General features: G+C 51.7%; 1 protein-coding gene across 7 annotated transcripts in view; it reads left to right on the forward strand.

The window, feature by feature from the left end:
* Window positions 1-16,375, forward strand: part of DNMT1 (DNA methyltransferase 1) — a 40,734-nt gene extending 24,359 nt beyond the window's left edge. For 4 of the 7 annotated variants that reach the window (XM_036903409.2, XM_036903415.2, XM_036903422.2 and 1 more), the window contains 20 exons: window positions 68-251; window positions 1,919-2,016; window positions 2,213-2,360; window positions 3,263-3,378; window positions 4,134-4,338; window positions 4,418-4,551; window positions 5,533-5,706; window positions 7,246-7,467; window positions 8,346-8,538; window positions 9,268-9,352; window positions 9,540-9,668; window positions 9,803-10,085; window positions 10,361-10,502; window positions 11,164-11,330; window positions 11,434-11,611; window positions 12,274-12,469; window positions 12,710-12,876; window positions 13,053-13,169; window positions 13,954-14,044; window positions 14,420-14,776. In XM_036903409.2, coding sequence (XP_036759304.2) covers window positions 68-251; window positions 1,919-2,016; window positions 2,213-2,360; window positions 3,263-3,378; window positions 4,134-4,338; window positions 4,418-4,551; window positions 5,533-5,706; window positions 7,246-7,467; window positions 8,346-8,538; window positions 9,268-9,352; window positions 9,540-9,668; window positions 9,803-10,085; window positions 10,361-10,502; window positions 11,164-11,330; window positions 11,434-11,611; window positions 12,274-12,469; window positions 12,710-12,876; window positions 13,053-13,169; window positions 13,954-14,044; window positions 14,420-14,454 — 3,064 coding nt within the window. In that variant the 3' untranslated portion in view covers window positions 14,455-14,776. Of the gene's footprint in view, window positions 1-67; window positions 252-1,918; window positions 2,017-2,212; window positions 2,361-3,262; window positions 3,379-4,133; window positions 4,339-4,417; window positions 4,552-5,532; window positions 5,707-7,245; window positions 7,468-8,345; window positions 8,539-9,267; window positions 9,353-9,539; window positions 9,669-9,802; window positions 10,086-10,360; window positions 10,503-11,163; window positions 11,331-11,433; window positions 11,612-12,273; window positions 12,470-12,709; window positions 12,877-13,052; window positions 13,170-13,953; window positions 14,050-14,419; window positions 14,777-16,011 lie in introns of those variants that run through there. The other 3 variants (XM_057490090.1, XM_057490089.1, XM_036903442.2) reach the window with 3 other exon arrangements.
* The last annotated feature ends 2,605 nt before the right edge of the window (window positions 16,376-18,980 follow it).

An 18,980-nucleotide genomic window follows, 5' to 3' on the forward strand; every position in this document is an offset into this window, starting at 1 on the left:
CGACAAGGCGGGTGTCCTGCGTGCCCCTGCCCAGCCCATTAACTCTGTGGGAACCTCTCTCTCTCAGGCGAGCAGAAAGACGCCAGACCATCGGGCACTCTGCCAGAGAGAAGGACAAAGGCCCCACAAAAGCCACCACCACCAAGCTGGTCTACCAGATCTTTGACACTTTCTTCTCAGAGCAGATTGAAAAGGATGACAGGGAAGATAAAGAGAACGCCTTTAAACGCCGGCGGTGTGGCGTCTGTGAGGTAACCTGGGCTGGGTTCCCCGCAAAATCGGAGGAACTCACTTTCTCTCCCTGGCTTCAGACTCTCACTGCTCAAACATGACCTGGAAAATGGCAGCTGGGAGAAAGTTAGCGACCTGGGGCCAGGGGAGCTGCATGCCTCCTGGGACAAATACCGGCAGAACAGCTGCTGAAACAGGCATGCTGGGCACCTGCTGCTAATGCCACTGTCATTGCCTGAGGAGCCTGGTCTACAGGTGGTGTTGGCTCTGCCCGGAAGCCCAGCTGTGAGCGCAGGGCACGTGGCTCCCTGACAGGTGCTGCCTCCTCCGCGAGGGGATGTCCTCGCCAGACCTGCCTTGTCTCATGGTGTAACTTCCCAGGAAAGTGGGACTTTGTCTGGCTTAGGCTTGAGGCCTTAAAAGACCTCTCTTTCTGTGAATTTCTTGTGTGTTTTCTTTGCTTTGGAGGAGTTAATCCCTACAGTCCTATCATCCTGAGATTAGAAATATTTTGGCATCTGTTACAGGCAGACCCCGTTTTATTGCACTTCATAGATACCGTGTTTTTTGTGCTTTTGTTTTTTCACATAAAAGGTTTGTGGCAACCTGACATGGTGTTGAGCAAGGCTTTTGGCACTATTTTCCAAAAGGATGTCCCTATATCACAGTTTGGTAGTTCTTAGAATGTTTCAAGCTTTTTCATTACCTTTGTTATGGTGACTTGTGATCAGTGATTACAACTCACTGAAAGCTCAGGTGATAGATGGTTAGCATTTTTTAGCAATGAAGCATTTTTCAATTAAGGTACACATGTTGGTTTTTTTAGACATAATGTCCTTGCACACTTAATGGACTACAGTATAGTGTAAACAAACTTTTACATCCATTGGGAAACCAGAAAACTCATTTGACTGACTTTATTGCTCTATTTGCCTTAAATTGTGGTGATCTGGAACCGAACTCACAATGTCCCCAAGGTATGCCTGTGTTTAACCCTTTTTTGCATGAAAACTTAAACATAAAAGTACAGCAGCAGCTGCCTTCAAGCGTCCCTGTGTTCACACTGTCGGCTGGACTCGGTGCCCTTCCTTCCACCCCGAGTGGAGCCCTTACTGGGAAATCACACGTTCTCACCATTCTTCTGGTGGTTTTATTTTTTCATCTAGCATTCATATACTCAGTGTTTATAGCTTGTAAAATCTTAAATACACATAACTGGCATCATTTAGAACTATTGGGTTGATACAGGTAGATGTAGTTACCTCACTGACTTGTCCGTAGCATGTCACTATGTGACTATCCCAAGTCAGCTCTCAATAATGGGCAATCTCAGTATTATAAATAGTGCTGTGATGATGTCCCTGAACAAGGCTTCTTGGGACTGTCTCTAATATAGAAGTAGAATTGCTGGGATAGGGGCTACGTGCCTAACTCTGGTCTAGAAAACTGCCCTCTCCAGATTGGCGGTTCCCACTTACCCTCTGGGCAGTGTGAGCTCTCGTTTCCCCACACCTATCACACCACCATGAGTCTGGAAGATACAAATGTTACCACCTCATGCCTAACCGCTAATGTCCCATACTTCAAATGAGGCTAAATACACAATTCTTAAAAATCGTAGCTCACTGAGAAACTAGTTACTAACTTTATTGATGGTCGTTTGATTCACTTCTCCCATATTTTTTAGGTCTGTCAACAACCTGAGTGTGGGAAGTGTAAAGCTTGTAAGGATATGGTTAAGTTTGGTGGTACCGGACGGAGCAAACAGGCCTGCCAGGAAAGGAGGTGAGGTTTGGCCAGTGCTTGCTCTTTAGCAGAGGAAAATGCCAGCTGATGGAGATTTGGGGACAGCTGGGTCACGATGGGCAGAACAGGCAGGATTCCTTTGTCTCAAGCTGTCCCTGGACCTGTCCCTATTCACGAAAATAACCCCCATTGTTCTACTTATAAAGGGGCCTTGCTTATAACACTGACTTTGTAGGTGTCCCAACATGGCCATGAAGGAGGCAGACGATGACGAAGAAGTCGATGACAACATCCCAGAGATGCCATCACCCAAAAAAATGCATCAAGGGAAGAAGAAGAAGCAGAACAAGAATCGGATCTCTTGGATTGGAGAAGCCGTCAGGGTAATCCCCCGGGGATTGTTTGTTCTGAGAAACAAGCTGTCTCCTGAGCACCACAAAGGCGGTTGTCTTGTATGCCCAAAGACTGTTCCCCAAATATTCCAAAATGGGCATCAGACACAGTTGGAGGGGTGTTGGGCTGGTTCCCCGTCAAAGCTTGTTTTGAACAGAGCCATCACCACCCCCTCTGGCCTGGGAGGGGGTGTTTTCAGGGCCCTAATAGCTTGCCTCCCCGTTGTGCTGTGGTCGCGGCTCCTTTTCCAACGCTGGAGAGCAGAAGTTCTCTCAGGGTTGCTTCCTTGATGTCCATAAGCCAAAAATACAGTCTTGTCAGCTCACTGAACAGGCATGAGGCCTGCCCCCTGCCAGGTGCTGCTTCAGGCCTGGCCGGGGTGAGGCCCCCACCCTGTGGTGCGGGTGTGCCAGTGCAGGGGGCTGGGGGGGACAGACTGCGGGGTGGAAGTGGGCTCCCCCAGGAGGCAACATCTGAGCTGAGACCCAGATGGTTGGAGAGGTGCCAGCTGCATGCAGACCTGGAGAAGAGCTGGGCAGAGGCCCCCAGAGGGGACCAGCTTTCCTCCAGCAAAGGAGGGAGGCTCCTGTGGCTGAGAGGAGCTGGGGGTGGGGGTCGGGTGGGGTGGGGTGGGGTGTGGCCTAAAGGCCATGGTGACCGGTGCTGTTGAAATCAAGTGCTGGAGTCCGATCTGCTGACATGGGGCAGAGCTGACTACAGGAGGACTAGTGGGTGCCCTTTGCAGGCTTCCAGCCACAGGAAGTGCATGTTCTGTGCAGTAGCCAGACTCATGAATGAAATCGTATGAGTTACGCCTTATGTGAAGTTAATGGGAACCTGCGGCTCTACCTTCATCCCATACTCTCTTGAAATTAACCTCTCTTGTGTTCAGACTGACGGGAAGAAGAGTTACTATAAGAAGGTATGCATTGACTTGGAAACCCTGGAAGTGGGGGACTGTGTCTCTGTCATTCCAGATGATTCCTCAAAGCCACTGTATCTAGCAAGGTGTGTACCCTTCCCTGTGCTTGACTTCAGCATGTGAGGGTAGGCAGTTAGACAGACTGAGCAGCAGTGGGAGAAGGAGGGCAGACCACCGCGTCTCCTCTCAGAGACCATCCTGTCTCCCTTAGACCAACCCCTTTTGCGGCTTAGCACAGACCGGTAAGCAAAAGATACAGGTTGCTAGGACAGGCCCAACTTTGTGGAGCATGCGCAGTAAAGGAAAACAGTCTGCTCGTAACCCCAAGGCCATTGTGGTATCATTATAATACCATTTGCATGTGGTTTTGCCCCACCACCCCCATGGGAAGATGGCAGACAACAAGCATGCGCAAGGAGGAACCCGGGTGGATCCGGAGGGTGGTGTGGTAATGACAGAATGGGAGGCAGAGCAAGTCACCCCCATAAAGACACAATACAAAACTCCGTGGGCCGCTCCCCACCCTGAGGGTCAGTCTGCTCCTCTGTCTCTGGTGTGTACTTTCCTTTTGTTTTGCTAAATAAAAAATCCTTTGCGGTTATAACAAGTCTCTCGACTGAATTCTTTCCTTCGAGAAGACAAGAACATAGGAATTCCACAGTCCACAGCCTGCTAACAAGCACAAGCTTTCTCTTGAACAAGTAGGAGTTGCCTGTTTTGTGCAAACAGCAGCTCCTTGCCCTAGACTGAAACCAAAAAACTTACAAGTTCCCCTCAGTAGACTCGGTCCAGATCCATCAGTCAGATTCATAACTCTTCCTGTCCCCTCATCTGGCTCCAGGGTCACGGCGTTGTGGGAGGACAGCAGCAATGGGCAGATGTTTCACGCCCACTGGTTCTGTGCTGGGACAGACACAGTTCTCGGGGCCACGTCAGACCCCCTGGAGCTGTTCCTGGTAGACGAATGTGAGGACATGCAGCTGTCTTACATTCACAGTAAGGTCAAGGTCGTCTACAGAGCTCCATCAGAGAACTGGGCCTTGGAGGTGAGTGGCCGGCACCCCTCGCGTGTGCCCCTCCCTTGCTGTGGGGTCCTGGCTGACCGTAGTGGCTCTGTCCCCACAGGGAGGCATGGATCCGGAGGCCCTGAAGGCGGAGGATGATGGGAAGACCTATTTCTACCAGCTCTGGTATGATCAAGACTATGCGAGATTTGAGTCACCTCCAAAAACCCAGCCCACAGAGGACAACAAGTATAAGTGAGTGCGACACTGTGCTTCTGAGTCACTTTAGCCTCTTGTGCTTCTGTCCGGTGGATGGCTTCCCCCTCCCCACCCCCTGACTGTTCTCCTTGCTAAGCAGAGACCAGCCTGACTCGGTTGCATTTGCCTCAAGCAAGCAGATGGCCTGGGCAGGGCTGCCTTTACGAGGAACTCTGGTAGCCAGGAGCAGGATGCGCTCTTCCCACTTTGGCCTTTCTGCACGTGCCTCAGTGTATGCGCCACTGATCTTAACACATGAGCTTTTGCTGCTTTGGTATTTCACCGAAGTGAGACCTCTGATTCTGTTTTGTTGTAGCTGGCAGGTGACTGCTTTTGGGGAGGCTGGCTTCGTTTGTTTTTTTTTCCATGTTGCATGCCCCATGCCTGCTTACCATCTGTACCTCACCTGTTTTGACTCTAAGTTCTGGTGCCTCTAGAGCAGCAGTAAGACCAATGGGGCGAAAGACAGGAGGTCTCTGAGATCTGGTGCTTATCCAGTCAGCCTGGGCACATGCTTTCTCTTGACTTTTGACTGAGTCCCTTCTGAAGGCACTCTCCAGCTCTCCTTGACAGGTTTATTAATCAGGAATCACATTGGATTTTACCAAATAGCAAGTGAGAGTTAATGGGATGAGGCCACTGTGACATTCTGAGTTGCTAACTGAACCACCCTCTGCATTCTCACTTGAGGTGTATCCTTACCATGTTCTAGACTCTTGTTTGTTAACATGTTAGGGTTTTTATTTCAGATTCGCAAAAGTGGGGCTGGCTTATCACTTTCTGGTGGTGTGTGTATCTTTGGGCTGTGGTCCCCAGTATGTGCTTTGAAAGTGTGAACGTGAAGGAGCTGGCTTTCCTAGACTGTACACCTCTGCAAATGTTTTCTCTTGGTCTCTGGAGTCTCTGGCTTAAGCCCGCGGCTGCTGTAGTCACTCCTGGCCACCTCAGGCCTTTCGTTTCTGCCCTTGACTCCTTCAGGTTCTGCGCAAGCTGTGCCCGTCTGGTGGAAATGAGGCAAAAAGAAATTCCCAGGGTCATGGAACAGCTCGAGGACCTGGACGGCCGGGTTCTCTACAGCTCGGCCACCAAGGATGGCGTTCAGTATCGGGTGGGCAGTGGCATATACCTCCTCCCTGAGGCCTTCACCTTCAAGTGAGTGCCCTTTGGCCCAGGCCAGGGCCAGCCTGGGGTTGACTTTGTGGTGACCCTCACCCTGCACCCCAGTGCTGACTGCAGCCTGAGCTGTCTTATGAGCATCTGAGGTGTTCAGGTAGTGGCCAGCCATTAGTAGAGAGTGACTATAATTCCTTTGCAGAAGGATGCTGTAAGTTCTGTGAAAGAAGGCAGAGAAGCCACTGCCTAGGAGCACCACGGCCTGTGGTGGGCCCCTGCCTAGCTCTGCTGTCTCTTGGCCACAGTGAGGCCTGGGACAGAGCCCACCTCCTCTCAGTGTCCCTCTGTCATACGGCAAGGGGAGCAGCTCGCCTGCCAGGCTTTAAGGACTGAGTGAGTCAAAAGAGAAGTCCTTAGCACAGTGCCTGGCTTAGGGTAGAGTTTGTGAGTGTGAGTTACAATCCCCGTTTACCAAAATGTGTCAAAGGACTTCTTTGCATATCGGAGGCTTGGGGCTCTTCAGGAGGAAACCAAAGCTGCCAATTTTGCCAATTTCCCACTCTTGAGCCATTCTGTGTTCATTCTAAGAACCAGCATGTGGTTGGAACTAATCAACATTTTCCAAACTTCTGTTTCCTGACTTGCAATTCCATTTCCTAAAGTCCCAGTTGGGACCCAGTCCCCATGCTCAATTCAGTTACGGTGAATTACGGAACTCGGAGGGTAGGGTCCTTCCCGCCTCGTGCAGGCTGCATGTGGCCCCCCAGCACCAGTTGTCCTTGGCGAGCAGGGGGAGCACTCCCCTCAGTGCATTGACCAGGTGTTCCTGGGACAGCAGAAATGTTGGCACAGGAGGTCAGAGGCTTGGAGCCTGTCAAACCATCGGGGGCAGCTGCCTCCCTGAATAGCAGTCTTCAGAGGGTACAGCCCCGTGGTCTTGGCAGCCAAGTCAGATGACCGGCCTTACCACAGTAGTCGGGGCCAGATTCAGCTTGCCCAGATTGAGTCTCCTCATGGACCTTGCCAGCATCTCCTGTAGATGAGCGCTTCCGTCAGGGGAGCTCAGGTTATGCCTCCATCACTACCCCAGAGCCTCTGAGGTTTGCCTCTGGCCTGTGCTGTGTGTGCATCATGGTTCAGCAGGGTGCTCAGCCTGCTGGGTCGCTTAGGACCTGGGCAGACAGAGCTGCTGCCTTCTCAGAAGTTGCCAATCCGAGCCAAGGGAAAGCATGGGGGAGCTCTCCTGGCAGTTAGGCGTGCTCACCCGGAAGTGCTTGTGGCTTTTTTGCTCACACTTGAGTAGAACAAGTCATGTGCCACCAAAGATGGTCCTGCCTTGTGGCTGGGAGTGGGGAGCATTCGTACGACCTTAGCAACTACTATAGCCAGCCTTGCACAGGCAGAGAATGCTTGCTTTAAACTGGATGAAAATTCACTCTTTCTCTAAATCTTAGGGCACTTAGCTGCACTCATTTATAAGGTGTTTGAATTTCAGGAGTTATTATTATTGGTGAGCCATGCTAAACTAGCTACTTCTCAAGGTTTCAAGTTTGGTGCCCAATATTTGCTTTTCTGCAGCATCAAACTGTCCAGTCCGGTGAAGCGCCCACGGAAGGAGCCTGTGGATGAAGACCTATACCCGGAACACTACCGGAAGTACTCCGACTACATCAAAGGCAGCAATTTGGACGCCCCTGAGCCGTACCGGATTGGCCGCATCAAAGAGATCTTCTGCAGCAAGAAGAGTAACGGCAGGCCCAACGAAACAGACATCAAGATCAAACTCAACAAGTTCTACAGGCCAGTGATGGTCTCACTCTCCCAGGAGGCAGCAGACTCTTCTAGAAGGCTCTGCCTGAAACGGGGTTATAACATGGCACACATGGTGGTGCTTTAAGAGTTAGGAAAAGGAAGTTGTTCCAGTTTTCTGATTTGGTGGTGCTGACAATGACTGTGATTGTATTTCATAGCCGTGCTTTTATGCCTTTGTTTTAAAGCTGCAGAGTTCTTCCCAAAGGAAACCCTTAACCAGAAGTCTGAAGTGTGACAGTCAGGTGTCATGTCCCAGGCTCAGAGGTCCCCCCAGAGAACCTTAAGTCCATTTATGAGCATCCAAGTTCTATCCTGTCCCCTGGTCCCTCCCTGCCGTCAGCCCTACTGTTCTTCCCAGGCCCCTTCCCTGTTTCTTGGATTTTTCTACATCAATGCTTTTCCCCAGGTCTTGGTTTCACTCCGTCTTTTCCTGGGACCCTGACTGGTAGTGCTTAGGAGCTAACCGGAAATATCCCTTATGGATGGGTACAAAGTTGCTGTGCTGCTTAGTTAATGTCAAAGATTTTCTGAAGTCCTTGTAATAATCAGTTGTAATAACAGGAAAGAAACAAGAAGTCTGGCTGGTACAGGTGAAAGAAGCTCTAGATATGCTTCTTAGCAACCAGCAGGCAGGGCCCGTCTGCTGGGCCTGCAGTCACAACCAAGAAGAGCTAGCAGACTGCTCACTGCGTTCATATCAGGGAATCTACTTGGTTTGTAGCGTTCAGCGCCAACTTGGGGGACAGTAATTGAGCTGACCCACTGGGGGGTCATCTTCACCCACTGGTTTGGAGCACCCCCAGGACTGATGCATTTTAACCCGCCACCTGACCGAGGCTTGCTAACAGTGATCCTTCTGCTCACAGGCCGGAGAACACGCACAAGTCCACCCCCGCAAGTTACCACGCAGACATCAACCTGCTTTACTGGAGTGACGAGGAGGCCGTGGTGGACTTCAAGGCTGTGCAGGGCCGCTGCACCGTGGAGTATGGCGAGGACCTGCCAGAGTGTCTCCAGGACTTCTCAGCGGGCGGCCCAGATCGCTTCTATTTCCTCGAGGTGGTGCTCTGGGCTCATGGGGCTGGGGGCCTCAGGTCATACTTGCAGCCCCTGAGAAGGCGGTTTCATTATCCACAGTACCAACCTGTGACATGTGGGTTCTGGAACGTAATGCTTTTGGCTTAAAAAAGAAAATGTAACACTTGGTATCCTACTGCACTTAAACTGTGTTCAAAGACTGTCAGTCAGGTGGTTCACCAGCCCGCCTGGTGCCTTAGTGTGAGGCAGGGAAAGAGGCCCCTTCCCTCAGCTGACTCAGCCCTGCCCCTCAGGCCTTTGAGCCCAGCATCTGCCTCCAACGGATGTCTGTACAACCAATCAGGTAGTTAATAAGAGGATCCATGAGTCTGTCGATACAAATCACTTTAAATTTGAGTGTGGCATTCCTGTGTTGGGTCCCCTTAAACTGATGCATGCCCAGGTGGCCCCAGGCCCCAGTGTGGGTAGCCTCACATTAACACTTTGCCTGTTTCTACAATGAGGAGTCCAGCTTCTTGCAGTAGCAGGAATCTCAGTGTCAGCCACATAAAACACATATATTAGTAGAATGTTTTCTTTCTATTTCCAGTGAAATAAAAGTCAAGTACTCTTAGTGGTAGCCAATTGCTTTTGGCCATATTTAAGGAGAAACTAAGTGGATCTTTATCAAATTAACCTCTTAAATCATCTTTGTTCACCAAGAGACTAGTGAGTTTCTCTGCCAGACTGTTGTGGTTCTTCCCTTCTCAGGCCTATAACGCCAAGAGCAAAACCTTCGAAGACCCCCCGAACCATGCCCGTAGCCCTGGAAATAAGGGGAAGGGGAAGGGCAAAGGTACGTCCTCCTTCCATGGGGTTCTTCTCGAGTCCGTCCTTTGGAACTTGGGATGTGTGGGAACCACTTGGTGTAACAGACCAGCCTCTGATGTTACTGCCTTGTCTGCCGTTAACACAAAATAAGGCCAGCAAGGTGTCGGAGGAGAGCTAGTGGGGGCCCTGACTTACTCTGGCCTTTCCTCTAGGGAAAGGCAGGGCAAAGGCTCAAACGTGTGAGCCCAGTGAACCCGAGGCCAAAATCAAACTGCCTAAGCTGCGGACCCTGGATGTGTTTTCTGGCTGTGGCGGACTGTCAGAGGGATTCCACCAGGCAGGTAAGCCCGCACAACCAGCAAAACTGGATCGGGCAGGTTCTGCCTGGGAGACCTTCCTGGCTGTGGTCACAGTTCTGACTCGAGGGTCCCATTCAAGGGGGTCCAAAGCACGGATTTGTGCCCATATCCACCAGGCATCTCGGAAACACTGTGGGCCATCGAGATGTGGGACCCCGCGGCCCAGGCATTCCGGCTAAACAACCCTGGCTCCACGGTGTTCACGGAGGACTGCAATGTGCTGCTGAAGCTGGTCATGGCTGGGGAGGCCACCAACTCCCGTGGCCAGAAGCTGCCTCAGAAGGGGGACGTGGAGATGCTGTGCGGTGGGCCACCCTGCCAAGGGTTCAGTGGCATGAACCGTTTCAACTCCCGTACCTACTCCAAGTTCAAGAACTCCCTGGTGGTTTCCTTCCTCAGGTAAATGGAGCAGAAGCCTCTCTGTGTCCCGTGCTGGCCAAGGGCGACTAGATAGCCAGCCCAGTGTGTGGAGTGAGCAGTGACTGGCTTAGCCCTCGCCTGAACTCCGCCTCTGGAAATCCAAGGCTTGCTTCTCACTGGGGAGGGACCTTGAGAGCTGAGAGGTGCAGCTTCTGGAGAACCACACGTCAAGCATTTGGGGGCCTGTCCTTGTAGAGCAGGTCCTCCTCCCCGGGTGTGTACAGTGACCCCTGTGGTCTCTCCGCCTCCCACAGCTACTGTGACTACTACCGGCCGCGGTATTTCCTCCTGGAGAATGTCAGGAACTTCGTGTCCTTCAAGCGCTCCATGGTGCTGAAGCTCACCCTCCGCTGCCTGGTCCGCATGGGCTACCAGTGCACCTTCGGCGTGCTGCAGGTGTGCTGCAGGGCAGGAGAGGGGGCGGGGGGGGCACAGGGGGAGCTGGCGCCCAGGGCCCCCCCCACCTCTGTGTCCCCTGAGAGCTGCCGCCTCCCCTGGAGGAGGGCTGGTGTGCGAGGGGCTCTGCGCTGCGTTGTTCTTGGCTCATTTTTCCTGATGCGGTGGCGGCAGCTCCGGGGCCCTAGGCAGCGTTTAGCCCCACAGTGGGGGCAGTGGGTGAAGCCACACTGGCAGAAGGAAGTGCAGACAGCTTCCAGGCCAGCAGGACTCCCCCAGGCGACGCAGTGCGTGCAAACCCCATTGCCGCCAGTGGCTGCGTCTGCAGGGACGGGGACTGGGGCACCCAGAGGGGCGAGGCCTCATCTGAAAAGCAACCATTCTGTACGTCCCACTCAGTCACTGGTGTTACAGAGTGAAATGGCCCGGAGTGGGAAGAAAGCCTGGAGAGCAGCTAGTAGGTGTCTGCATGAGGGGGTGGGTGCTGGGCCGCCGTCTTCTCTGTCCCTTGTGGTCACGGGCTGCCAGCTGGGGGGCAGGGCTCCTGGTGTCCTCTGGCCTCTTCTCCCCTGTAAGTGCTGAGACCCTGGGTCCCACGCAGGTGCTGCCGGCCTGGGTCTGACCAGTGGGAGGTGCCTGCTGACCATGCGTGTTTCTGCAGGCTGGGCAGTACGGCGTAGCCCAGACGCGGAGGCGGGCCATCATCCTGGCGGCTGCCCCTGGAGAGAAGCTCCCCCTGTTCCCGGAGCCGCTGCACGTGTTTGCGCCCCGGGCCTGCCAGCTGAGTGTCGTCGTGGATGACAAGAAGTTTGTAAGCAACATAACCAGGTAGGCGCTCCTGCTTGCCCTCCCTACCCGCAGTCGGGATGGCAGCTGTGACACAGGACAGTCGCTGTCTGGGTCCCCAGAGGTGTTGTCTGTGCTGTTGCAGGTTGAGCTCGGGTCCGTTTCGAACCATCACAGTACGGGACACGATGTCTGACCTGCCTGAGGTCCGGAACGGAGCTTCAGCGCTGGAGATCTCGTACAATGGGGAGCCTCAGTCCTGGTTCCAGAGGCAGCTCCGGGGCTCGCAGTACCAGCCCATCCTCAGGGACCACATCTGTAAGGTAATGGCGCCCCCCAGCGGGTGCAGCCCCCCTCCAGCCGTCCAGGACCTGGACGCGTTGGTTCATGGGAACGGACATGTGGTGGAAGCAGGGTCTCAAACCAGCCCCTTGCAGCCCTGTCTCAGTTCTAGGCCCCTGACCCAAGCCCCATCCTCTCGCCCTTGCCGCTTCTGTGTCTCCTGCTGCCCTCAGCCCCCCACTGTCCGTGCCCCAGTGGCAGCAAGAGGTCCCACAAAGCCTCAGTTGGAGCTCCTGTTCTTTGCAGGACAGGTCGGTTGGGGATGGTGTGTCTGGCACTGCACCCTCCAACCTCATCTCTCACTGCCAGTTCTCTGTGTGTTTCCCAAATACACCAACCCCCAGCTCCGTGGCCTGCTCCCCCTGCAGGGCTGTGCGTGACTGTCCCCTGCTCAGAGTAGCCGCCCCCCTACCCCCGCTGCTCTCCCCGTGTTGCCTCGCATCCCTGTGCTGCTGTCTTCATGACGTACATGGATTCTCCAAGTTGTCAACTGAGGTCACTGTTTGTGTCCCCCAATGAGTATAAGCCCCTGGGGGGTTCCTGGTCACCATGGTGGCCCAGGGCCCAGGATAGTGGTGCCCAGCCTGCGCTCAGAGGCTCCCTGAGTAGGTGACAGCAGGGCCTGCCACACTGGCTTTTTCAGGACATGAGTGCGTTGGTGGCCGCCCGCATGCGGCACATCCCTCTGGCCCCAGGCTCAGACTGGCGCGACCTGCCCAACATCGAAGTCCGGCTGTCAGATGGCACGATGGCCCGGAAGCTGCGGTATACTTACCACGACAGGAAGAATGGCTGCAGCTGCACCGGGGCCCTCCGTGGGGTCTGCTCCTGCGTGGAAGGTGCGGCTCCACTCATACCCCAGCTGTGGCTTCCCTTAAGTTTGGTGTAAAGCCACTGACCCTTAGATCCTGACTCCGAGCAGCAGTCCGGTTGGCGTGGCAGGGAGCCTGCTTCCTGGACGTCCTGCCCACTGACCTGAGTCCCTGGGCTGGGCACAGACACGCAGCCTGGCTGTCCCTGCTGTACGCTGCTGCTGAGAGCTCTGCTCTGCCACCCTGTGACCGCAGCCTCTCTTCCAGCCGGCAAAGCCTGTGACCCTGCTGCCAGACAGTTCAACACCCTCATCCCCTGGTGCCTGCCCCACACTGGGAACAGGCACAACCACTGGGCTGGCCTCTATGGGCGCCTGGAGTGGGATGGCTTCTTCAGCACAACCGTCACCAACCCTGAGCCCATGGGCAAGCAGGTGGGTCTGGGGCTCAGCTTGGGCCTGAGGAAGGACTTGGGGGCGGCCGCCGGGGGCTCCTGTGCTGATGGAGATGGCTCACCCATGCATGCACCTGGCCCTCTTCCTGGCGCGGCTCTCCACCCCCAGGGACAGGCGGCCCGTGTTCCCTTGCCCACTGCGCCTCTCACCCACAGGGCCGTGTGCTCCACCCCGAGCAGCACCGTGTTGTGAGTGTGCGGGAGTGCGCCCGCTCCCAGGGCTTCCCAGACACCTACCGGCTGTTTGGCAACATCCTGGACAAGCACCGGCAGGTCAGTGCAACAGAGCAGGGCCTGCTGCTCCTGTGGCCTGGAGGAGGCCTGACCGGCACCTCGCACAGAGCGGCCCTGACAGGATGAGGCCCCTCCACCCTGGAGCAGGGTGGAGAGCAGCTCAGTTGGGGCACGGCTCACGTGGTCTCCTCTGAGGGCACCCCGAGCGCCCAGAGCTGGTCGGCTTTCTGGCCTCACCCTCCTGGGAGGGGCACGACCAGAAAGGCGGGGTCCTGTCCCAGGGGCCCAGCGTGCCTGCAGGTCAGGCCGGGCCACTAAGCACACTGGTTGCTGTTTACAACTCTGTAAATCTTTGTGCAGATTTAGCCCAAAGGGAAGTTCCAGTACACTGAATGCCCAGGAGGAGCAGATAGATGCACAGTGGTGGGAACTCAGTATCACTGAATTAAGATGAACCAACAGTTCCTCCCTGAGTCTCAGGGTAAATGTTAGGTTGGCTGTTTCTTAACTGAATGTATTGCCATCCAAGTAACACCTGCACAGGGCTCACAAAGCCAGCTGTGCCAGAAGGTGGATGTTGCAGAGTTTTTCTAAAGCTCCATGTCGGCTCCCTGCTCTCTGGGTGGTTCTTGACACATTGGTGTTTGGCAAGAGATGGCTGGTTGGAAGGTCCGAGAGCTGTTTTGCGGGAAGGGCTTTGGAGGCCCATGTGAGAGACCTGGAGCACAGAGGGCCCTTGTCATTGCTCTGAGTGGAGGCCGGTGCTGACCCTGGCTGTGCCAAGCAGATGTCACCCATCACCCTCCTTCCTTCCCTCCTGCAGGTGGGCAACGCCGTGCCACCCCCCCTGGCCAAGGCCATTGGCTTGGAGATCAAGTGCTGCATGTTGGCCAAAGCTCGAGAGAGTGCCTCAGGTACAGTGGGTCAGCCAAGGTGTGACTGGGCTTTGGGACTCAGGCGAGCCCCCCACCCTCCCTGGTGGCTTCGCTCCTCCCCAGGGGTTGCTGTGAGATTCAGTGGCCTAGGTCGAGTGCTTTGAACAGGAGCCTGGTGCTCAGGGAGCTGCCAGGGGAGCCTGGCTTGGCCAGCCCGGGAGCCCCGTGGAGAGGTGCTCAGGCCCGAGGCCCGGAGTGGGCGTTCGGAGCCTCTGCAGCTTCTCACTCGGCGGGCAGTAAAACTGGGCGCCTGGGCGTTCACTACTTCTGGTCTAGTGTGTCTGTAGTACTTCCCTGTTGCTCAGTGTCACATTGTACATTCACTGCAATGACTTACCTTCTTTTTCTCCTCAGTTAAAATCAAGGAGGAGAAAACAACTGAAGACTAGTTTTGTCTTTCCGCCACCCTTGTTTCTGACACCAGGGATCCCCAACGTACACTGATGTTGTATTTTTAACATGTCGAGGTCTGTCGGTCCCATGTGTTGTACACGGTGTTTGTGGCCTTGACTGACATGAAGCTGTTCTGTGAGGTTTGCTTTATCAACTAATGACCTAGTGATCAAATGTGCAGTACTTTGTGCATTCTGGATTTTAAAAGTTTTTTGTTATGCGTTATATCAAATTTACCACTGTATGAGTGGAAATTAAGACTTTATGTAGTTTTTATATGTTGTAATATTTCTTCAAATAAATCTCTCCTATAAATCACCCCAGGGTGGTGATTAATGATTTATAAGGGGCTTCTTCTGGCTGCCTCTTGTACGAGGCTGGATAAGAATGGGTTCCTCAATGTTGAAGGGGCCCCACGGAGGCATTTGTCTGGAGTTAGATCTTGTGTCCCATGTGCCTTTGAGGGTGGGGGTTAACTGGTGTGACTCCATTCTAGCCAATGAGGTGCAAGTAGAACTGGCTAGTGTAGCTTCTAGGAAAGCCTTTTAAAGGAACAGTCTGAGTGGGCCTTCCCCACAACCGCCATGGCCTTGCAGCCTTTCTTTGCACTGGAGTGGGCTGTGATGGTGGTGGGGCAGCAGCCACTTTGAAACCATGAGGACAGACCCCCCCCTGTGCAGTGGATCGTGGAGCAAGAAGAAATGCCCTGCCATCTCCAGACAAACCCCATATTTATTTAAGAATCTGTTCATTAGGTGGGTTTTCTGCACTTTCAGCCTAATTCAAACCTACAGAATTCTGAGACAAACAAACCTTTTCTTTGGTCTGTCTTCAGGAAAGGACTGCCTCTGAAATGCCAACAAAGCAGACAGAGGAAGTGTCAGTCACCTGCACACACAGCCCAGTGGGCCACCTTCAGGATAAGTGACACCTGTTCCACCTCCTCATGTACTTTCACAAATGGCACACTTGGTGGCACTTTAGCTAGCTTTCCGCTCAGTGAGTCACAGACGGCTTAGTCATAAGACTAAAGACATAAATATAATTCAAATGGGAAATTACCAAGTTCCATCAAAACAAATACGTAGGTGTCTCCCTCTTTCTGCTATTATAACAGTGCTGTGTGAGTGTTGTGCGTTCTTTTCCATCACCTCCTTTGGGGAAACATCTAGAGAGGTTCCTGAATCACTGAGTGTAGATGTCATATTTCTACTTGAGGACACGTGGCTGAGCTACCCCCTCCTGAGGCGTTTCAATGCTTCTTTTCACCAACAGTTGGAACTTCCTTTTCGCCTGCCCTGGAATCCCTGTCAGTGGAATAGTGAAAGTCCTGTTAGCATTTCTGGGGAGTAATTCCATACTTCCACATGTCTGGTGGCTGCCAGAATGTGTTCCCTCTCTCTGTGGCGACATAGGATTCTGTCCTTGGGGGCTGGCTGAGGGGTAGATTTTCACCCTTGTGTTACTTTCATCTAGATTCATATTATCTTTACCACATAGAAATTTTATTTCTAGGCCTTAGGTTTATATTTGTCTATGTCTCTGTTTTTCAGAGCCTAGGAAGACCTCCCCTACCACAGGATCATAAACTTGTGTTTCCTTCCATATTTCCATGACATCTCATTTGAACAGGTGAATCATTTTTGTAAGGAGGAAAATGCCGCAATTGCACGTGGTAAACACAGCTCGATGTACCTGGTAAAGCTTCCCATGTCAGATTTTATTTTTTAGATACACCTTTTTTTTTCTCATTTTAAAAAGTATAGCATGAGTATAGTGGAAAATAGCTTAATAAGCCTTTTCTCCTTCCCAGGTACCTTTACTGAGACAACCGAATCCTTGTCTACTGCCATTCTGTGCCGAGTACAAACACGTGTGTCTGTCATCTGTGCCCCAAAACTGTGGCATCAATTAAAGATGCTCTGTGCCTTGAAGGTTCTATTTTGGAATGTCTGGCTAATTGACCTTTTTTTTTTTGAAGTCTAACATGAAATGTACAACTCTTGAAAGTGCACCTTGAATTTTGATAAATGAATTGAGCCCTATAACCCCACATTCTCATGTAGCTGTAGGCATTCCTTAGGTCCCCTGCCAGCAGGTACCCAATTCCATCTCACCTGTTGGGTTCAGCATAAGCTCTTGTGTCTGGCTGCTTTTCACTCAGCATCATGTTTTGGGATTCATCCATGTTGCTAATGTGTATCGGTGCATCTCCCCTTTTCATTACCAAGTAGAAGATGCCCTTTAAGCTGCTTGTCAGTCTTTCTAGAAACCAGCGTTATTCCTCTGGGCAGTTGGTCAAAGTGAGCTGCATGTATTCATATACATGAGTGAATCTACATCTACAATATGTTTAGAGTTGGTGAATGGCTGGGTCAAAACCTCAGAATTGTCACATCCCCCCAAAATCTAGGGGGTATTTCTATAGTGATTGTTGCATTAAATTTACACTTCTGGGGAGAACTGATCTTCATGACAAGGCTTTCTAAGAACCAGGCCAGACCTGTTATTCAGATACTCTTTTTCTGTTGCTCACAGCCTCTTCAAGTCATCATATAGATAATGCAAATGTCCCACCGCCCACTTCTCATCTGTATGGATCTGACTCCTCTAGGGACCTCCCAGGAGTGGGATCCGACAGGAGCTGTCCTTTAGTGTCTGGCTTATTTCACTCAGCATAACATCAAAAGTTCATCCATGTTTAGCACATGTCAGAACTTCCTTCTTAAGGCTGAATAATATGCCATTATACGAATACACATTTTATTCATTCATCCGTCGATGGACACTGGTGTGGCTTTCACCTTTTGGCTATTGTGAGTCATGCTGTGGTGAGCATGGATGTACAGATAAGCAGTTATGTCCCTTCTTTCAATTCCTTTGAGTAGACACACCCACACATGGGATTGCTGGATCATACAGTAATTCTTTTTTAAGTTTTTTTTGGAACTGCCAGACTGTTTTCCATAGCAACAAGTTGTTTTCTTATGACAAACATTCAAAGCACGGCCCAAACCCCTTTGTGTGCCTTCCAGGTCCCCATCTGCTACCTCCCCAGACGCAACCACTATGAGTGTTGCTGTCTCCTTCCCTTCCAGGTTTTTCCACGCTTACCACATCTACATGTCCAGAAACTTGATACTCTCTGTGACTTAGGACTATTAGGTAAATGCTATTCCACTGCACACCTGAAACCTGAAACCTATCCTCGCTCAAGTATATTTGGAGTTTTTAAAAGAAAGATAAGCTATAGAAAAAGTATAGCAAATCCCATAACCACAGCAATAGATGGTCAGCACCTGTTCCCCTTTTTGTGTCACAAGGAAGCTCAACAAACACCCTGGTTTAGCCACAGTGACCACGTCATGCACATGTATAACATGTCTTTGGCTTTGTCCACATTCATATGCAGTCATCGGCATTGACTTGTGGAAGACGTACACAGCCTTATACAACCACTGATTGGGCACCAACTCTGTTCCAGTCCTGGTTCTTGGGCTGAGTACAGAGCAACAAGAAAGACCAATACCGCCCCTCCCTGACTCAAGAACAAAGCAGGCAAACTCACAACGAACAAGGTGATTTTAAAGAGCGAGAGATGCTCCCAATAAAACAGTACTGAGGTGGAGTGACTCAACCTTGCTTTGCTCCTTTCCAGATGTTGCTAAATGCACAGCTGGGTTGTGTTTTCATGTGTATTTGCCTGTGTCATCAACTGCCCAGCTCAAGATCTAGAAAATTCTCATCACCCTGAATGGGAAGCCTGGCGTCCTTCCCCAGTGGATTCCCTCCACCCCAAGAAATAATCACAGTTCTGATTTCTGTTACTACAGATGAGTTTTGCCTGTTTGAGAATTTAATGCAAATGGAATCATATAGTGTCTGTTTTTCTATTTTCTGTCTGTGACATACATGTCATTGCTCATCCATATTGCTGTATGGTACTCCATCGTAGAGATGGACCATAGCTCGTTTGTCCTCTGTTATCTGCTCATCTATTGATAGACTTTTGTGGTCTGGGTTGAATTGTGTTCCCTTCCACTCAAACTCATGTGTTGAAGCCCTCGGAGTGTGAGGTATTTGGAGATAAGAGTCATGTATACATATTTAAACCAAAATAAGTACACATGGTAAACAACTTCAAATATAGCAGAAAAGCTCCCAAAGAAGCTTTTCTCCCCCAATACCTTCCTCTCAAAGCTTCCCTCAGCACCAGTTTGATATTTCTTTCCAGGAAATAGTTTGCAAATAGCTACATATCTATGTGCTATCAGAGATGTACACAACTTGGTTGCTATATATAGGGCATTTTGTGCCTTGCTTCCTCTTCATATTTGGAGTTTTTTATTTTTTTTAACATGAGCCCAAATGGATCTACATCCTTGAAGACTGTCTGGCATTTCACAGTATCTGCCTTAATCTGTTCAGTCCCCATGAATGGACAGATACCCTGTTTCCAGTTTTTGCAATCATGAACAGTACTTCATGGATATCTATTCTCACATGTTCATATAAATTCACA

The sequence above is a fragment of the Manis pentadactyla genome, chromosome 12, assembly GCF_030020395.1.
Source record: "Manis pentadactyla isolate mManPen7 chromosome 12, mManPen7.hap1, whole genome shotgun sequence".
In the NCBI taxonomy this organism is placed as follows: domain Eukaryota; kingdom Metazoa; phylum Chordata; class Mammalia; order Pholidota; family Manidae; genus Manis; species Manis pentadactyla.